General features: G+C 37.3%; 1 protein-coding gene across 3 annotated transcripts in view; it reads left to right on the forward strand.

Moving 5' to 3' along the window:
* Positions 1–13839, forward strand: part of PRKN (parkin RBR E3 ubiquitin protein ligase) — a 682323-nt gene that overhangs the window by 116632 nt on the left and 551852 nt on the right. For 2 of the 3 annotated variants that reach the window (XM_086877979.1, XM_086877978.1), the window contains one exon: positions 8403–8566. In XM_086877979.1, coding sequence (XP_086734105.1) covers positions 8403–8566 — 164 coding nt within the window. Of the gene's footprint in view, positions 1–8402; positions 8567–13195; positions 13316–13839 lie in introns of those variants that run through there. The other variant, XM_086877980.1, reaches the window with a different exon arrangement.

A 13839-nucleotide genomic window follows, 5' to 3' on the forward strand; every position in this document is an offset into this window, starting at 1 on the left:
CCCATCATTTTGCAGTTCTCTTTTGATTTAACGGGTTAAATTGTACTGCCAGCTAAGATGGTTTTACTAAAGCTAGTGTAATTACTTATGATCTTTAACTCATATTTACATCTTTAACAGATGTAATTTTGACTTAAGAATTTAACTTGAACCCATCAGGGTAGACTCCAAGTAGCTGCAGAAATGGTCTGGCTGAGGCAGGGACTGTGACCCCTGGGCTCCTGGGCAGATTGTGGTACCCCTGTGGAATCTAGGCAGGGACAGTCAGGGCTGGTGGTGTCCACAGTGCCCTCCCTGCTAGTGTCTCTTCAGTCCACTGCCATAGTTTTATGTGTGAGAAAGGTATGAGGTCTTGGGGGGAGGAAAAATGGTACCCACGGTTTGAAAGGATTGGGTGAAGTTAGCATTTAAAGGTAAAAGGCAGGAATTGGACTGTCCCAGAACATCAAAGCTTAATTTTTTCTGCTAGTCAAGAACTATTTGTCAGTAAATTGGTAAAATGGAAAGATACTTAAGAAAAAAGGAGGTGGCAGAACAGAGTCTTAAATTAAATTTTCAATAAAGAAAATCGATTTAATTTACCTATTGTGCTTTTTAAAAAAAATCAGGACTTGATTGTCATGATCAAGGATACTGGGATCCCCTATAAAGGAATGAGTGAAAGCAAAGAAATGTGGGCATTTAAAAGCTGATATTAGACCTGCAAACACCAAGGAAAGAAGCCCTGTTAGTCTTCTGTTCCCCAGAGCAGCCAGACTCATCCTCTCCCTTCAAGCAATGCATTTGGCTGCAGGTAGTAATTGTACAGCCCACTGTCCTGGGCTTAACAGGGCTGTAACAATGCTTATTCCCTGGAGTTTTGGCTTGGTGTTATTTGTCATAGTTCTTGTAAAAATAAAATACAGCAAAACCAAAGGTTGCCATGTCAGTAGGAGGGAATGTAGATACATTTTTTCCGGGACTTTTGGTTTTTTGTTAAGCGTGGAACAAATCTGTTTCTAGATAGCCATTCCGATGATGTATATTCCATTTTAATCCACATTATAATGTGGATTTTATTAATTTTTATATTGGTTTTGTTCTATACTGAGCATCTAATTTACTTTATAAGGTGAGAAATCTTCCTTAGTCAAGTGTGACAGCTGCCATATTTATCATACATTTGTTTGACTCGAACTTCAACTGTCCAGCAATGCTTCTGGTATTTAGATGCATGTAGATGCTACAAGAAAATTATATTAAATTTCATGTGGAACTGCAAATAAGTGTAACTGTTAAAATGGTGGAATCTCCCTACTGAAGTCTGCACCTTGACAGTTCCCTTTACAGCCTTAAAGCTATTGCAGTATGTCCTACTTTAGATTTTCTGACCCTCTTATGAATGCTGTCTTTGCAAAAATATTGACCCATTCTTTCACAGGACAGGGGTAATTTAAAAGCTGCAGGAGTATACATTTTATTTTTAAGTGTAATACTTCCTATTAATACAGAAAGCTGCAGCATATGGCTTGAAATATGTGGAATTGAAAGACTCTTATCCATATCCAAGCACATTAAAGAACAGTATGCATCTATTTAAAATGAAACATGAATTTAGGTGGATTCTGTATCAAGGAAGTTCATGGCAGCTTGGTGCTGACATAAGCAGCCAGTAAATCAGGGCAAAAATAGCTAGGAAAATAGCATTTTTAAAGAGACTTATAAAGGAAATGCCAACATAATTGTAGCATTGAGTTCGCTAGCTATGCATTCCTCCAACTTAAAGAGAATAGTAAAACTGAGTGAATTAATCACAGGAAATAATTTACTAGACAAATTTAGCATGTGTCTTGGATTAAAAGGCATACTTCCTAGGACAAAATTAGGTTACTGTGAGAATTGCTGAGTTTAAAAATTGCCTCACTGCAATAGAAGAAAGCAACTGCCTGTGCATACATAGCTCTGGAGGGAAAAAAGAGACTAGTGCTGAGCTCTTGTCTTTTTTATTTGCCTCTGTTCTTGGTTTGGATTACTTGATAGCATGAAGAGTCAGGAGGAAACTGTTAACCTGCCTGCTTGTTGCTCAGTATTACATTCTACTGGAGTATGTGTATGGAAATACAAACCTAGGACATCTACAGAAGAGCATTCTTCTTCAGAAGAGACTTTTAAACCCCTGTAAAAAAACCCCAGCTGTAAATATATTATTGTCTCCATCAGCAAACATAAGCAGAGCCCCTTCTGAAGAAAGACCATAGGGCAGGCATAGATGATATCTCTCGCTGATGTGTTAAAACTGTTTATAACCCAAATGACAGGAGCTTTAAAGTGTATTTTCCTAAAAATGAGGGGGGGAGGGAAAAAAGTGTGATGGTATCTGGTTTTTTTTGCTTTCTTTGTAGTCATAAATTCCTCTTTGGCTCAGCATATGATGGAAAGGCGTTGCTTTTCTGAGCTCAAAAACTGCATATAAACTATTTATTACAAACTTGTGTATATTATTCTTTTGTTTCCAGTATAGAGCTTCCTGAGCTGCCTGAAACTGCCCATTTCTTTTCTCCCCTTGAGCCAAATTCATACACTGTGTATCTACCACTTCTCTGTGAGAGTTTTCCAGAAGACCTGCTGCTAGTAGTGTGGGCAAACAGCACTTTTACCTCTTTTGAACATGACTCATATAAATTTAATATGATGCCCCCTATATCTTGTGATGGAGGTGAATCTCCTGTTCCTAGTCACCCTTTCTGTGCTGCTCATGACTTTGTAGAAAACTGTCATCTGGTACATACTTAGAATTTATGAATAATGATGTCTTGCTTTCCCTAAATTGTAGTTTGAATAAAAGCCACTTGTTATTTTTATTTTAAAAGTAAATAAAACCATCAGAAATCTCAATCTTAAAATTTGAGTTAAAGATCAAGGAACATTTTTTATGATATTCATTTGGTGTTAGCCAGCACTAAAGATGTTTTCCTGAGAGTCTATTCCTTTCATCAAGGATGAGGTTTTATAGACATTGTTTATTTTAGATTACTACATCGCTCTGTGTGACTACATCATAAAATCATTCGTTAGGTGAAGGTAATTTACAAATGATCAGAAGCAACCAAATTACTCCAGCTTAATGAGTTGCCACTTATTGCCTCTGTAGGCTCTTTTTCTGCTGCGGCTGTGAAGTTGGCTTGCATTAATGTGCATTAATTTTATTTCACAAATGCAGTGATGGAGGAGACCTAATCCTTCCAGTTATCATGGCTCAGCCGTGAGTGGTAGCACATTAAGTCAGGGTTATCTTCATTGCATTTACCTGTCACTCTGGACCTGCTGCAAAACACACACCGGGGCATTTTTCCAGGAAAATGTCATACTAATGCATTGATAGCTTCAACGGCAACCTACTCATCTTGAGGCAGTGTTCAAACTGTTGATTTTCAGCCATACAGACTGAAATGTGTGAAATCATTTCTTTTGGAGACACTATCTCCCTCGTTGTGTAGACTGCAGAGGTTCTGTAGTTGGATTTCCTTCTCTAAAGAAGGGGATTTTTGGCAGAGTGTTCAGTGCAAGGGCATCAAAACTTGGGATCCTACTATCTCAACTTGGCTCCAACTTGTCAGAATTTGGCAACTTTTTGATGAAAAGACATCTGTTCAAGAGTTTTCTTGGAGAGTGCTCAGGATATTTTCGCTAATTGATGAAAGAGATATATGAATTGCTATGGGACTGGTTATCCCAATGACTATGAGATTTTTTTCACATATTTATGTCAGGGAAAAAAATCAGGCAAACCAGTTGGCCAGAGCTTTGTGACAGTGACAGCCTTCAAAATGGGACTGATGTAGTGGAAGTAGGGTAGAAGCTGAAGTGCTACCCTGCTCTCCAGTGCTCTTGGGGACTAAAGGTGTTGGGAAGGTCTCCTATTCCGGCGCAGAACCTAAATGCACAGATATGTGAAGAAAGGGGCCCTATCATTTCCAGGCTGCTTAAGTCGCTGTGGAAAGTCAAAGAACTTTAAAAGTTGTTTAACCATTTGATTGGACTTCCATTAACATGTACTGACTGGTTGTTTAATACAAGCCTGACACAATTCTGAGTTATTCCTTTCCAGTCCTGACATCAGCTTCCAGAGTATCTTCAAGCCATATTTTTCCATTTTTTGTTTCTCTTTAGTCTTTTGCTTTACTTCTTTTCCCTTCTTTCAGTTCCCCTATCACCAGGAAAAACAATAAAAAGTTGTGGAATAAAATTTAGTGCCATCCCATTATCTTGTGCTCTGCTGCTAATTTCTCACACTGCATATATCCTACAGTTGTATTTCTACAATTTAGGTTGTAGAAATTCCGGGCAGCAACTGATATTGACGGGGTTTGTAAAGTGTCCACAAATGTTTCTAATAGTAATTGACTCTAAAGATTAAAAGACTAGAACAATATATTTTATGATTGAGTATGCAGAAACCCCAGAGATTTGAAAAATGTTTTATATGTTTTTATTTTATTCACTGAAATAAAAAAGGTACTTGGAACAGCTGCCTTCATCCTGTGCCTTGAGAGGTGATACACAGTTTTGTGGTAATAGAGGGACTTCCAGAACATTTCTGTTTTACTTTATCAGGAGGCAAGGATTTTATGTTGTCTTGATTCCTACCTTCTCTTGCTTTACATGTCCTTTCTGTGAATTTTCCTGGTTTTAATCTGTATTAAGCAGGTTAGCTATACTGGATAAATTATTAATCACAGTTTATAAGAAAAAATTAATACTGAAAAGGAAGGGATAATACTTTAAAGTGTGAAATAGTCTAGATGTAAGTTTTTGAGCTAAGAGGAGTTGTGTTCTCAAGTCATGTGCTGAGGCAAAGAGGATCTGATCACCAGAGACAGATATTGTCACAAGATTTTGTTTTTTCCCCAATCTTAGAAAAATTGCTTTTCAAAGGTCTTCTTGCCTAACCTCAGTAAAGAAAGGGCTTTTAAAAATAAAAAAAAATTCCCATACTTTATACTGTCTTTAGGTTAAACTTTTGTGACATTCTTTTTTTTGTTTGGTTTTTTTTTTATCCATAGGAAGAATGGGGAATTAGATCTTATTGATTAAGATCTTAAATTTTAAATATGAGCCACAAATGGTATGTTTATGTGATAGCTTTTCTTTGATGTGCTGCAAAGATTGTGCAATTCATAACTTTAGACAGAAAAATAATTGGCTATTTTATGTCAAAACTAAAAAGGAAACTTGTGCTGTGTATGCAGCAATGTAAAGCTGTCTACAAGTTCCTTTCATTCTTGCCACAGTTCCATTTGCTTTGGTTTTGTGTCAAGACTGTGCCCTTCACAGCTGGTTCACAGGCAAGACCTAAGCTTCTCCAATATTTTACATTTATCTTCTCCATTAAGAACTGGAAAACCGGCTGGATTAATAACAATGGGGATTAAAGCTTTGGACTTCTTGATATGACATGCCAAAGAAAGCAGGCTGCTGAATCCCAGGAGTCTGGAATGTGACCTGTTGAGATTCCGGCAGGGGTTCCTGCCCCCAAGGTTTCTTCCAACCTTCACTGAAATTCTGCAACTCCCCTGCACATCCCCACCACCTACTTGTGTCTGAGTAACCCTGTTTATTTCTTTTGGGTTTCTGCCAGCAGTTTAGGCCTCAGGTAAATTATCTTATCTCCTGTTAAGTCAATATTTATTTAAATTCCAGTGGACAAACATTAAATTCTAAAACTTTTCAACATATGTTTTGTTTAGAAAAGGTCTGGAATTGTCTGCACAACTTCACCTGTGATCTCTTGCACAATTTGTGTTAAGAATATCAACTTGGTATTGATTTTTTATTTATTGAGGTGAAATGTCAGAAAGAAAATAAGTTTATTTTTCCTAAAAAGACAGCTTGAAATATTATATTAATGAAATTCTGGTTTTATTCCAGAGACTGAAGTTTTTTATAAAAAGACTGAAGAGTCTTTTTATGCTCTGTGCAAGTGAGCAAAGGTCTCTTCTGTTCTTTTACATTAAAAAGAGTCGTTAGATAGCAGACTATATAATAGAAGAAAAATGTTTAAGGGCAAAATATTTGTGAGTTAGATTTTTCCAGCAAGCAAATTTGGAATTTTAGCATTTTTTTCTGAGTTTGTTCTTCAGCTTCTGTGCTGTGAAGTGCAAAATGATGCACTCACACTCATTTCCCATGTTTGTGGTAAGAATTGTGAGACTAAATTTCTGATACCTCATGGACATTGGCAGGAGGAGAATATACCTGTTGTAACTAAAAAAAAAATTTATTTGAGAGAAGGATTTGGGATTCTTGATGTCAGACTTGACTTACATTTCCAGTAAGTGTGTTTGGTTTATACTGCCTTTAAAAATAAATACATATATGCCACTGTGCAATTAATTTAAATGGTGCTTTTTAATACTTCTTTTATCAAGTACTTTCCTTTTACCACCATATTTGATTTGCAGTCACTGCATCTGCTGACTTTTTTTTTTTTTTCATTTCCAAAACCAGTAGCATTCACTTCTGCAAGACTGAAGAGAAAGAAGACTGTGTATTAGTTACAAAGAGCTCTTTGGAGACACACATGTATGCATTTTATGTGTGTATGTAAGCATATGTATATAAATATTTTAAAACATGTTTAGACATATATGTAGTCACAGTGTAGCATATTAAAAAAGTATAATCCCTGTTGTTTTAACTATATATTTTGTTATTGGCATGGATAATTTTATTTCCAGTTGAGTATGGTTGAGTGTTTCTGGAAAGATGGGAAATGTTCAATTGCCACTGGCTGAAACTATTTTTTGTCATACACATCCTCATTTGGTCTCCAAACCATAATCAAAATAAAATTTAAATTCCACTGATCCTTCTAAACAGTCTAAATATACACCTTGCACTGTTATCTCCAGAACACCCTTTAACAGAAATCAAACCCCATAATGAGAAGCAGCATAACACACTGCAGGGCACCTGCCTAACACTGCATTGTGTAATCTTACCCTGCATTTTTGTACATTAAGAGGGTACTTTCAAGTACAAAATTTAAAATGTTGCATTTAATTTTATTGGAATATGGCCTTATCCCTTAAAGCCAGATCTGGATTGAAGAAGTGAAATGCAAATATTTAAAACATTGGTGGCTGTGAAAAACCGTGGTAGCAACCTCAGCCATATTCAAATGTTCATAAAGGATCTGACACCTTTGGAGTTGTCTGGTAGACTGTCCATTAGAAAAATGATAAAACTTCTATTTTTAGATTTAAAAACAGTTACTTCTTTAAACCCTTTAAGTACTTTTGAGTTTATGCTTCTGTCAGTCAACAAAAATGCAAAGGAGTAACATCCTCAGCTAAAGCATTGTAGTGGGAATAGGAAATAAATCTTTAAAAAGACTGGTTGTTGCAATCAATACCCAGGTAGTTTAGGTGACAGGTATAATTGATATAAATGATTTTTTGTTTTATATTGAGTTTTGCTAATTCCTTTGCTTCCTGCCTGTGAAGGTATTGGTTGAACCAGTCCACTGGGAACATGTCTGCTATACGTATAACCTCTGTGACTGATACGGATGTAATGAGGTTTTTTTCTTATTTCATAGGTCTTGCAGTCATTCCCCTGACCAGGGCTCAATGAGCACATTCAGGCTCCTTATGAAAAACAGCTCTGCCAGCTGAATGGCAGGAAGCTTATGAGTTTGTTTGCCAGGCTTCTCTGGGTGTATAAACCAGTTGCTGCAGCTCTAAAAATGATATGACTGGTGCAGTAGTGATTTTCTGCACTGAAGGTGGATGCTGACAGGAGTTATGTACTGCAGATATTTTAGTGAACTCTGAAAAGACTGTGCTGTAAAACAACACTCCCAGATACAGAATTCTGTGGTTTTGATTTCTTCTAGTGTGTGATTTCCTCTTCATCATTATCTCCTATAGAATTACATTTATGGGAAACCAGTCTTTGTCTGTGCTTTACCTTGTAATGAGGAATTGTTTTCCCATGTTTAATTTAATATATTTTGGCTCCAGAGCATACCTCAGTTTTCCGCTTTTATTTGTTATATGTGTTGGGGAAGTGTGCAAGGGGTACAGAAAGTGCAAGTGCCCTGTGCCTGTGAAGGTTACGACTGAAATTAAAATCTATTGTGCCAGGCAGCGACTACTTGTACAGCTGCCTAGCTGGGTTTCTTTTGATTCTAAATGCTCTATGGCATGTCTAAAACTGCCAAGGGGAAACACATGGGTTTTATTTAGTGGTCACTAGCTATTCCGTGAGGGGGGTTAAAAATACCACACTGGAGTATTAATAGCTTTTCTCTGAAAATAGTAAATGCTTCCTGTAATTGAAGAGTAAGCCTCTCGCTGTCATTCTAGGATAAACATGTCATGATAAATCCTGGCTTAAAAACATCTTTTGCTCTTGCTCAGTGTTTGTCAGGTTCAACTCCAGCCATGGCTTCCCCGTGGAGGTTGGTTCGGATTCCAGCATCCTCCAGCTGAAGGAGGCAGTTGCCCAGCGACAGGGAGTTCCAGCTGACCAGCTGCGGGTGATTTTTGCAGGGAGGGAGCTCAGCAATGACTTGACACTGCAGGTAAGAATCCCTTGGTAGCTCCTCGCCTGGACTGCTGCCAGCTACACTGCCTCTGCCTCTAATGCTGCCAATCTGATGTTCATGCCTGAGATCTAATAAAATAAATAGTGCCTGGGGATTCCTTGAACTTTACTCCACACTGCTTCATTAATTCTGACCTTCTTAATTATGCATTAAAACAGCAAGCAGGAAGGGTAGGGAAAGAGAGAGAATACGAGAGAGAGAGCACGAGAGAGAGCTGTGCCTAGTGAATAAATGTTTACTGACTACAGAAGCAAGCCATGCACAATTTCTGTATCTGTTCAATTTCTATCTTACTTATTCCATTTGAATCTTAATGAAGAAGGATGTGAATAAATTGCTCTAAATCAGGCTGCACAGTCATCACATTTTATAGAATTTGTAACCCAATTGTGACCCCTGGAGGATAGCTACACGGCTGCTGCTTCACTATGGGCTTCTGTGCCTGTACAGGTGTGTGATGCTGGAGGGGTGGTTCCAGATCAGAAAGCCCACAAAAGTGTTCTCCAAACCACTGAACTCACAAATGTGTGAAGCTAAAAGAGGAGCAGGGAGCACAGAAGAGCAGCTATAAGTAGGTATGTGAATTTCAGCTCCTGGAGGTTAGCGAATCGTTCTCTTCAATAAATGCAGAGGACTGTTCATCCGTAGTGAGCAGTAAGAAGCACAGAAAGATAGGTTCAAGTTGCTCTTTGCTACTGTTACCAGTGCAGCTGCTGCTGTTTTATAAATACTTTTGTTTATCCTGTGCCTGTGTTTGGCAGCTCACTCCAATAGACAGGGTTTAGCTTAAGATCACACATTTAAGACAACTGGGAAACTTGAGCAAACCTACTGGCCTTTCAGCAGAGTGCAAATACTGATTTAATGAAATTGGCATCCTTCTACAATGGTATAAAAGAGCTGCAGATACAACCTGTAGTAGCACAGGTGATTGCATCAAAGATCCCTCACTTGCGAACTATTCAGATTAATTTGTACTCGTATTTCAGACATATTGTTGTACTCAGAATGGCTTCTAAGCCTGAGAACAGAAAGTCACTACTGTATTGATGACCTATCACTGTTTCTCCTTGGATATGGTATTTGTTGCTTTGCAAAGGGCTTTAGGGAGTCCCAGCAGACAAAGGAAGGTGTAGAAATGTGAATTGCTGTCAGTCTCCAGTGCATCAGCTGTGAATAGTGTTGATGCATACCTGCAGTGTGTTCCACATACATGTGAAAACATTTATATAGAAGCATAAGAATGAAAAACAATCATGTGAATTGTAGAAGTTGCCAGTTCCTAGATTGGAGTGTCTGTGTTGTTTTGTCAGAAGCTTCTGAGCCACTTAGCTTTTCCTGGCAAGCTGCAGGTGTTGGTATTACTGCCATTTTGTATCAGCATGAAACACAGATTTTCAGCCCAGTTTGACACTTGCAACCAAGTTTGTTATTGGCTACAACATTCAGTCTGTTGCCAGGATAAATTAAAAATTGTGCTCCGGATATACAGACCTCCTGATGATGTAATTTCCTTGTTTTGTCATAATTATCGTGTGTAGTCAACACTTCATATTATTTAGTAAACTGGATCTAGATTCATTGCTTTGACTCTTGGTTTCAAAATTAGATAGGAAATTAAAAAGCTGTTTCAAAAGGTAGAATTCATGCTTCTGTGTTTAGGTCTTAAATATTGCAGTGGTTACTGTCATCAGCATCTAACAACTACACTTTTAGTCTTGATATTTGAATGTATTCTACTTGCTGCTGCGTTTCTTTCTTTTTCTTTTATTTGTGTATATTTATTTATCTTGGAAATTTGTCAACACAAGAAGAAAAGCTGAGTATTTGATGTGTTTGAAATCCTGTGGTAAGCTGTCTGGGTTTTTTGCATAAGAAGCTAATAAAAACTTGGATTCTAATGAAATACTAACTGCTGGCATTTATGTTGCATCTGTAGTTTCAGAATTTCAAATTAACTACCTCTTGTTTTCTAGATCTGTGGATTTGAATGCAAAATAAGACAAATTCTATTCAGCTGATGCTTTAAAGTTACTTCATTTTACAGTAGCATAGAATTTCTGGTAAAACCATTTTGTCCTTCTGATTTTCGTAAATTACTTTTGAACTTATTTGCCCAAGGTATTGTGGAAGAATCTAGAGGTCAGGAAAGAGAACTGATAGTATTACAGATAATGGGATTATAGAGGACATGAGAAAAGCTGCAGTAATTGCCAGAGTATGGGGCAGGGATATAGGAAATACTCTAGGACAGCAAACTTTATTAGTTTCACGGCTCACAGGACAACTACATTTGGCTTGACAGCTACCTTAGAATCTCAGGCATCCGATACAAAATATAACTGAGAATGTGAAAGTTGTGTTTGTTTTCCTGTTTGGAGAGAAGGAAAAATCTTTCCTGGTAGCCGAGACTTGTAAAAAATAAATGAAGCTGGAATGGATAGATGTTAGAGAGAAATTATTGTAAGAAAGAATGTGCCAAGTCGAGATCTTAAATAAGTAACTTGATATCAACAACAACACTTAAAAAATTGTAGGAGGAATAGAAGTGAAATACGTGTGGAGACATTTAATTTGGTACCACAGATAAGTGTTTTTTCCTTGAAAAAAGAAAGGAAGATTAGGCACCGATTCCACTGTGCACAGGGGAGATCAGTATCTAAGCTAGTGACTAAGGGACAAGTAGTGAAATTAGAGCCACAGTAAGCAAAGATTGGTAATGACTGGATGAAGAATGAGACCTGCAAATTTGAATCTCATAAAAAGGAATTAGAGCAGTAAGCTGATTCCTAAAAGCCTAGCAAACAGTGTCACTTAAGGGTGCTAAACATTCCAAAGAATGATGAAGAGCTCCCTGCTGATTACAGTTCACTTTGGAATGAGTAGAAGTAATTAATTAATATAGACCCAAAAATAGGAATTCTTTCAAAAGGTTGTCATGAACATGGAAGAATAGTGGAAAGCTCTTCCTGTAGCAATCCTAAGAGGGAAAGAAAAACAGAACCATAACAGTCACCAACAGAATAAATAGGAGGTAGCTGCACATCAGGGACCTTGAAGTGTTTTAACAGGAGGTGACTGCTTATCATATTGTCATTGCCTCAGAGAATGACAAAATTAGTTAACAAAGCTGCTGGTAACAAAGTCTATTGTATATATTGATAAACATTTTTTCTCAGTGCAAACAATTTGAAACTGATAACAGCAGTAGTATTATATTAGTACAGACTTGCTCTTTCTTGGAGAACTCAGAGTTCCCTTGTGTGAAGGAGCTCTTTGCAAGCAGTTTACAAGAGAGATTCCCTGCCTTGCAGAGCTTATAGTGTAAATGAATAAAGAAGACAAATGATGTGATGGGAATCAGTAGCTTAGCTTGTCCTCAGTCAGTAGCAAAACAGGGATGGAATTAAGTCTTGTTTCCCAGTTCTGTACCATTTCTTTTTGACAGTGTTTCCACTATAAGGTAAAGCTAGAAAATACTGTTCTTTGAAACAGAAAAAGACTAAGCATTTGGTAAGTAGCAGGACTTGTTAGCTTTGTGCTAACAGCTGTGCTCCCCTGAGACAACTTCTGAGTCAGTTTTAGCTTGCATTTGACTGCAACATAGGTTTGAGGCTTGGAGCATAGGTTTCACATAAACTTGGCTTTGACTGTATCCATCCATATAGGTGCTTATATGCCTAAAATAGTTTATACATACATTCAAGAAACAAAGAACCACAACTAGAAGTTACTGTTAGATAGTGTGAGCTCGTAAACATAGCTGAAAATGAGTAGAAAGGAATGGCACAACTGCAGTAGCAATGTTGATGATCTTCTAAGCAGAGGGAAAAGAGAAGTGGTAGGGGAGAAATGGTGCTTTTAGCAGCAACAGGTACTTGAACAATGGAATATTGCATTTCCTCAAAGAAGGACCTTGTGTACGTAAATGTATGGCTTTCTTGCTCTCTAAGCACAGCCAAGTACAACACAGCTTCCAGCAGTTCTTACATTGCCTTGTTTCATTTTACTGGGGGTTCAAAGAAGAAACCAGGTGACACAGTCCAAAATGTGTCCCTAACCATGAAAAAAAACCCATGTTGAATTATAAAAAATCCACCATGTTTAATTATAAAGTACTGAATGCCAGGATTCGATTGAGTTTTTTGACATAGTTACTGCCTTGTGCTACAGTTTTATATATAGGATAGCAAATCACTCACAGAAACAACCTTGATACTCAGCAGTTTTGTGGGTTACAGGATACTGTTGAGCCAACATTTGCATACTTAAATGCTGTTTGTAGAGAATTGCCCATAGATATGCTGACTGAATCAATCATCGTAGTGAAATTCAAAGAGAAAAAAATCATTTTATGTATGTGCGTGTTTAAATCAGTATTTTTGGTCAATGTTTGATTGATCTGTGCTTATTTATTTTTTTTTAAAGCTGGAAGAGATGTTTATTGTACTTCTTCAAAACAGGAAAAGCTAGCTGAGTTATACTCAGCTATATTATAATAACAAAAAAATCTGGAGATGCTACATCTGTGTTGCCAGGAGATGTGGACTTGGCTAAATGAGTGGATGGCAGTGCTGCTCATTCTTGGTTCTTTTGACAGCTGCAGACTCACTATGACAACAGAGATATGTGGAATAAATGTTTCCAAGACTTGTGTTGGGCCTCATGGTTTTGCACTCTCACAATGCATGTGGAAAGTACTACAGAGCCATATTTACTGTAATAGTAAGTCAAAGCTGCCTCCGGTTTCCCAGTTTTCCATACTGTTACATTCCAAAGTATTTTCTGTATTTCAGCATTCCAAAGAATGTGTAAGGGCTCCCTGCTGATTACAGTTCACTTTAATGGGTAGAAATAATTAATTAATATATACCCAAAAATAGGAATTCTTTCAGAAGGGTGTTGTGAGTATGGAAGAATAGTGGAAAGATTTTCCTGTAAAATTAAAAAAAGAGAAAAAATTGCTGACTAATTGTTCGGGCAGATCAAGAGCTAAATGCATTTATAGATGAGACCAGATATAGATTCAAGCCTAGAAACACATTTCCATTCTGCTCTTAAATGCACTTGCTTTCTATTCTTTTTATGCTAAGTTTTTCCTGAAATTATAAGAATGTGAAAAATATTTAACTATATCTAAATGAAGGGTAAATTATCTTCAGGTAGTTTGAAAATTCAAAAAAGTGAATGGGTCATTTTTGGTGGGGGCTACAGATTCTAATATGGCCTTGAAATTTTCTGGGTCCTTC

This window comes from Cyanistes caeruleus, chromosome 2 (assembly GCF_971803275.1).
Source record: "Cyanistes caeruleus chromosome 2, bCyaCae1.hap1.1, whole genome shotgun sequence".
NCBI lineage: Eukaryota > Metazoa > Chordata > Aves > Passeriformes > Paridae > Cyanistes > Cyanistes caeruleus.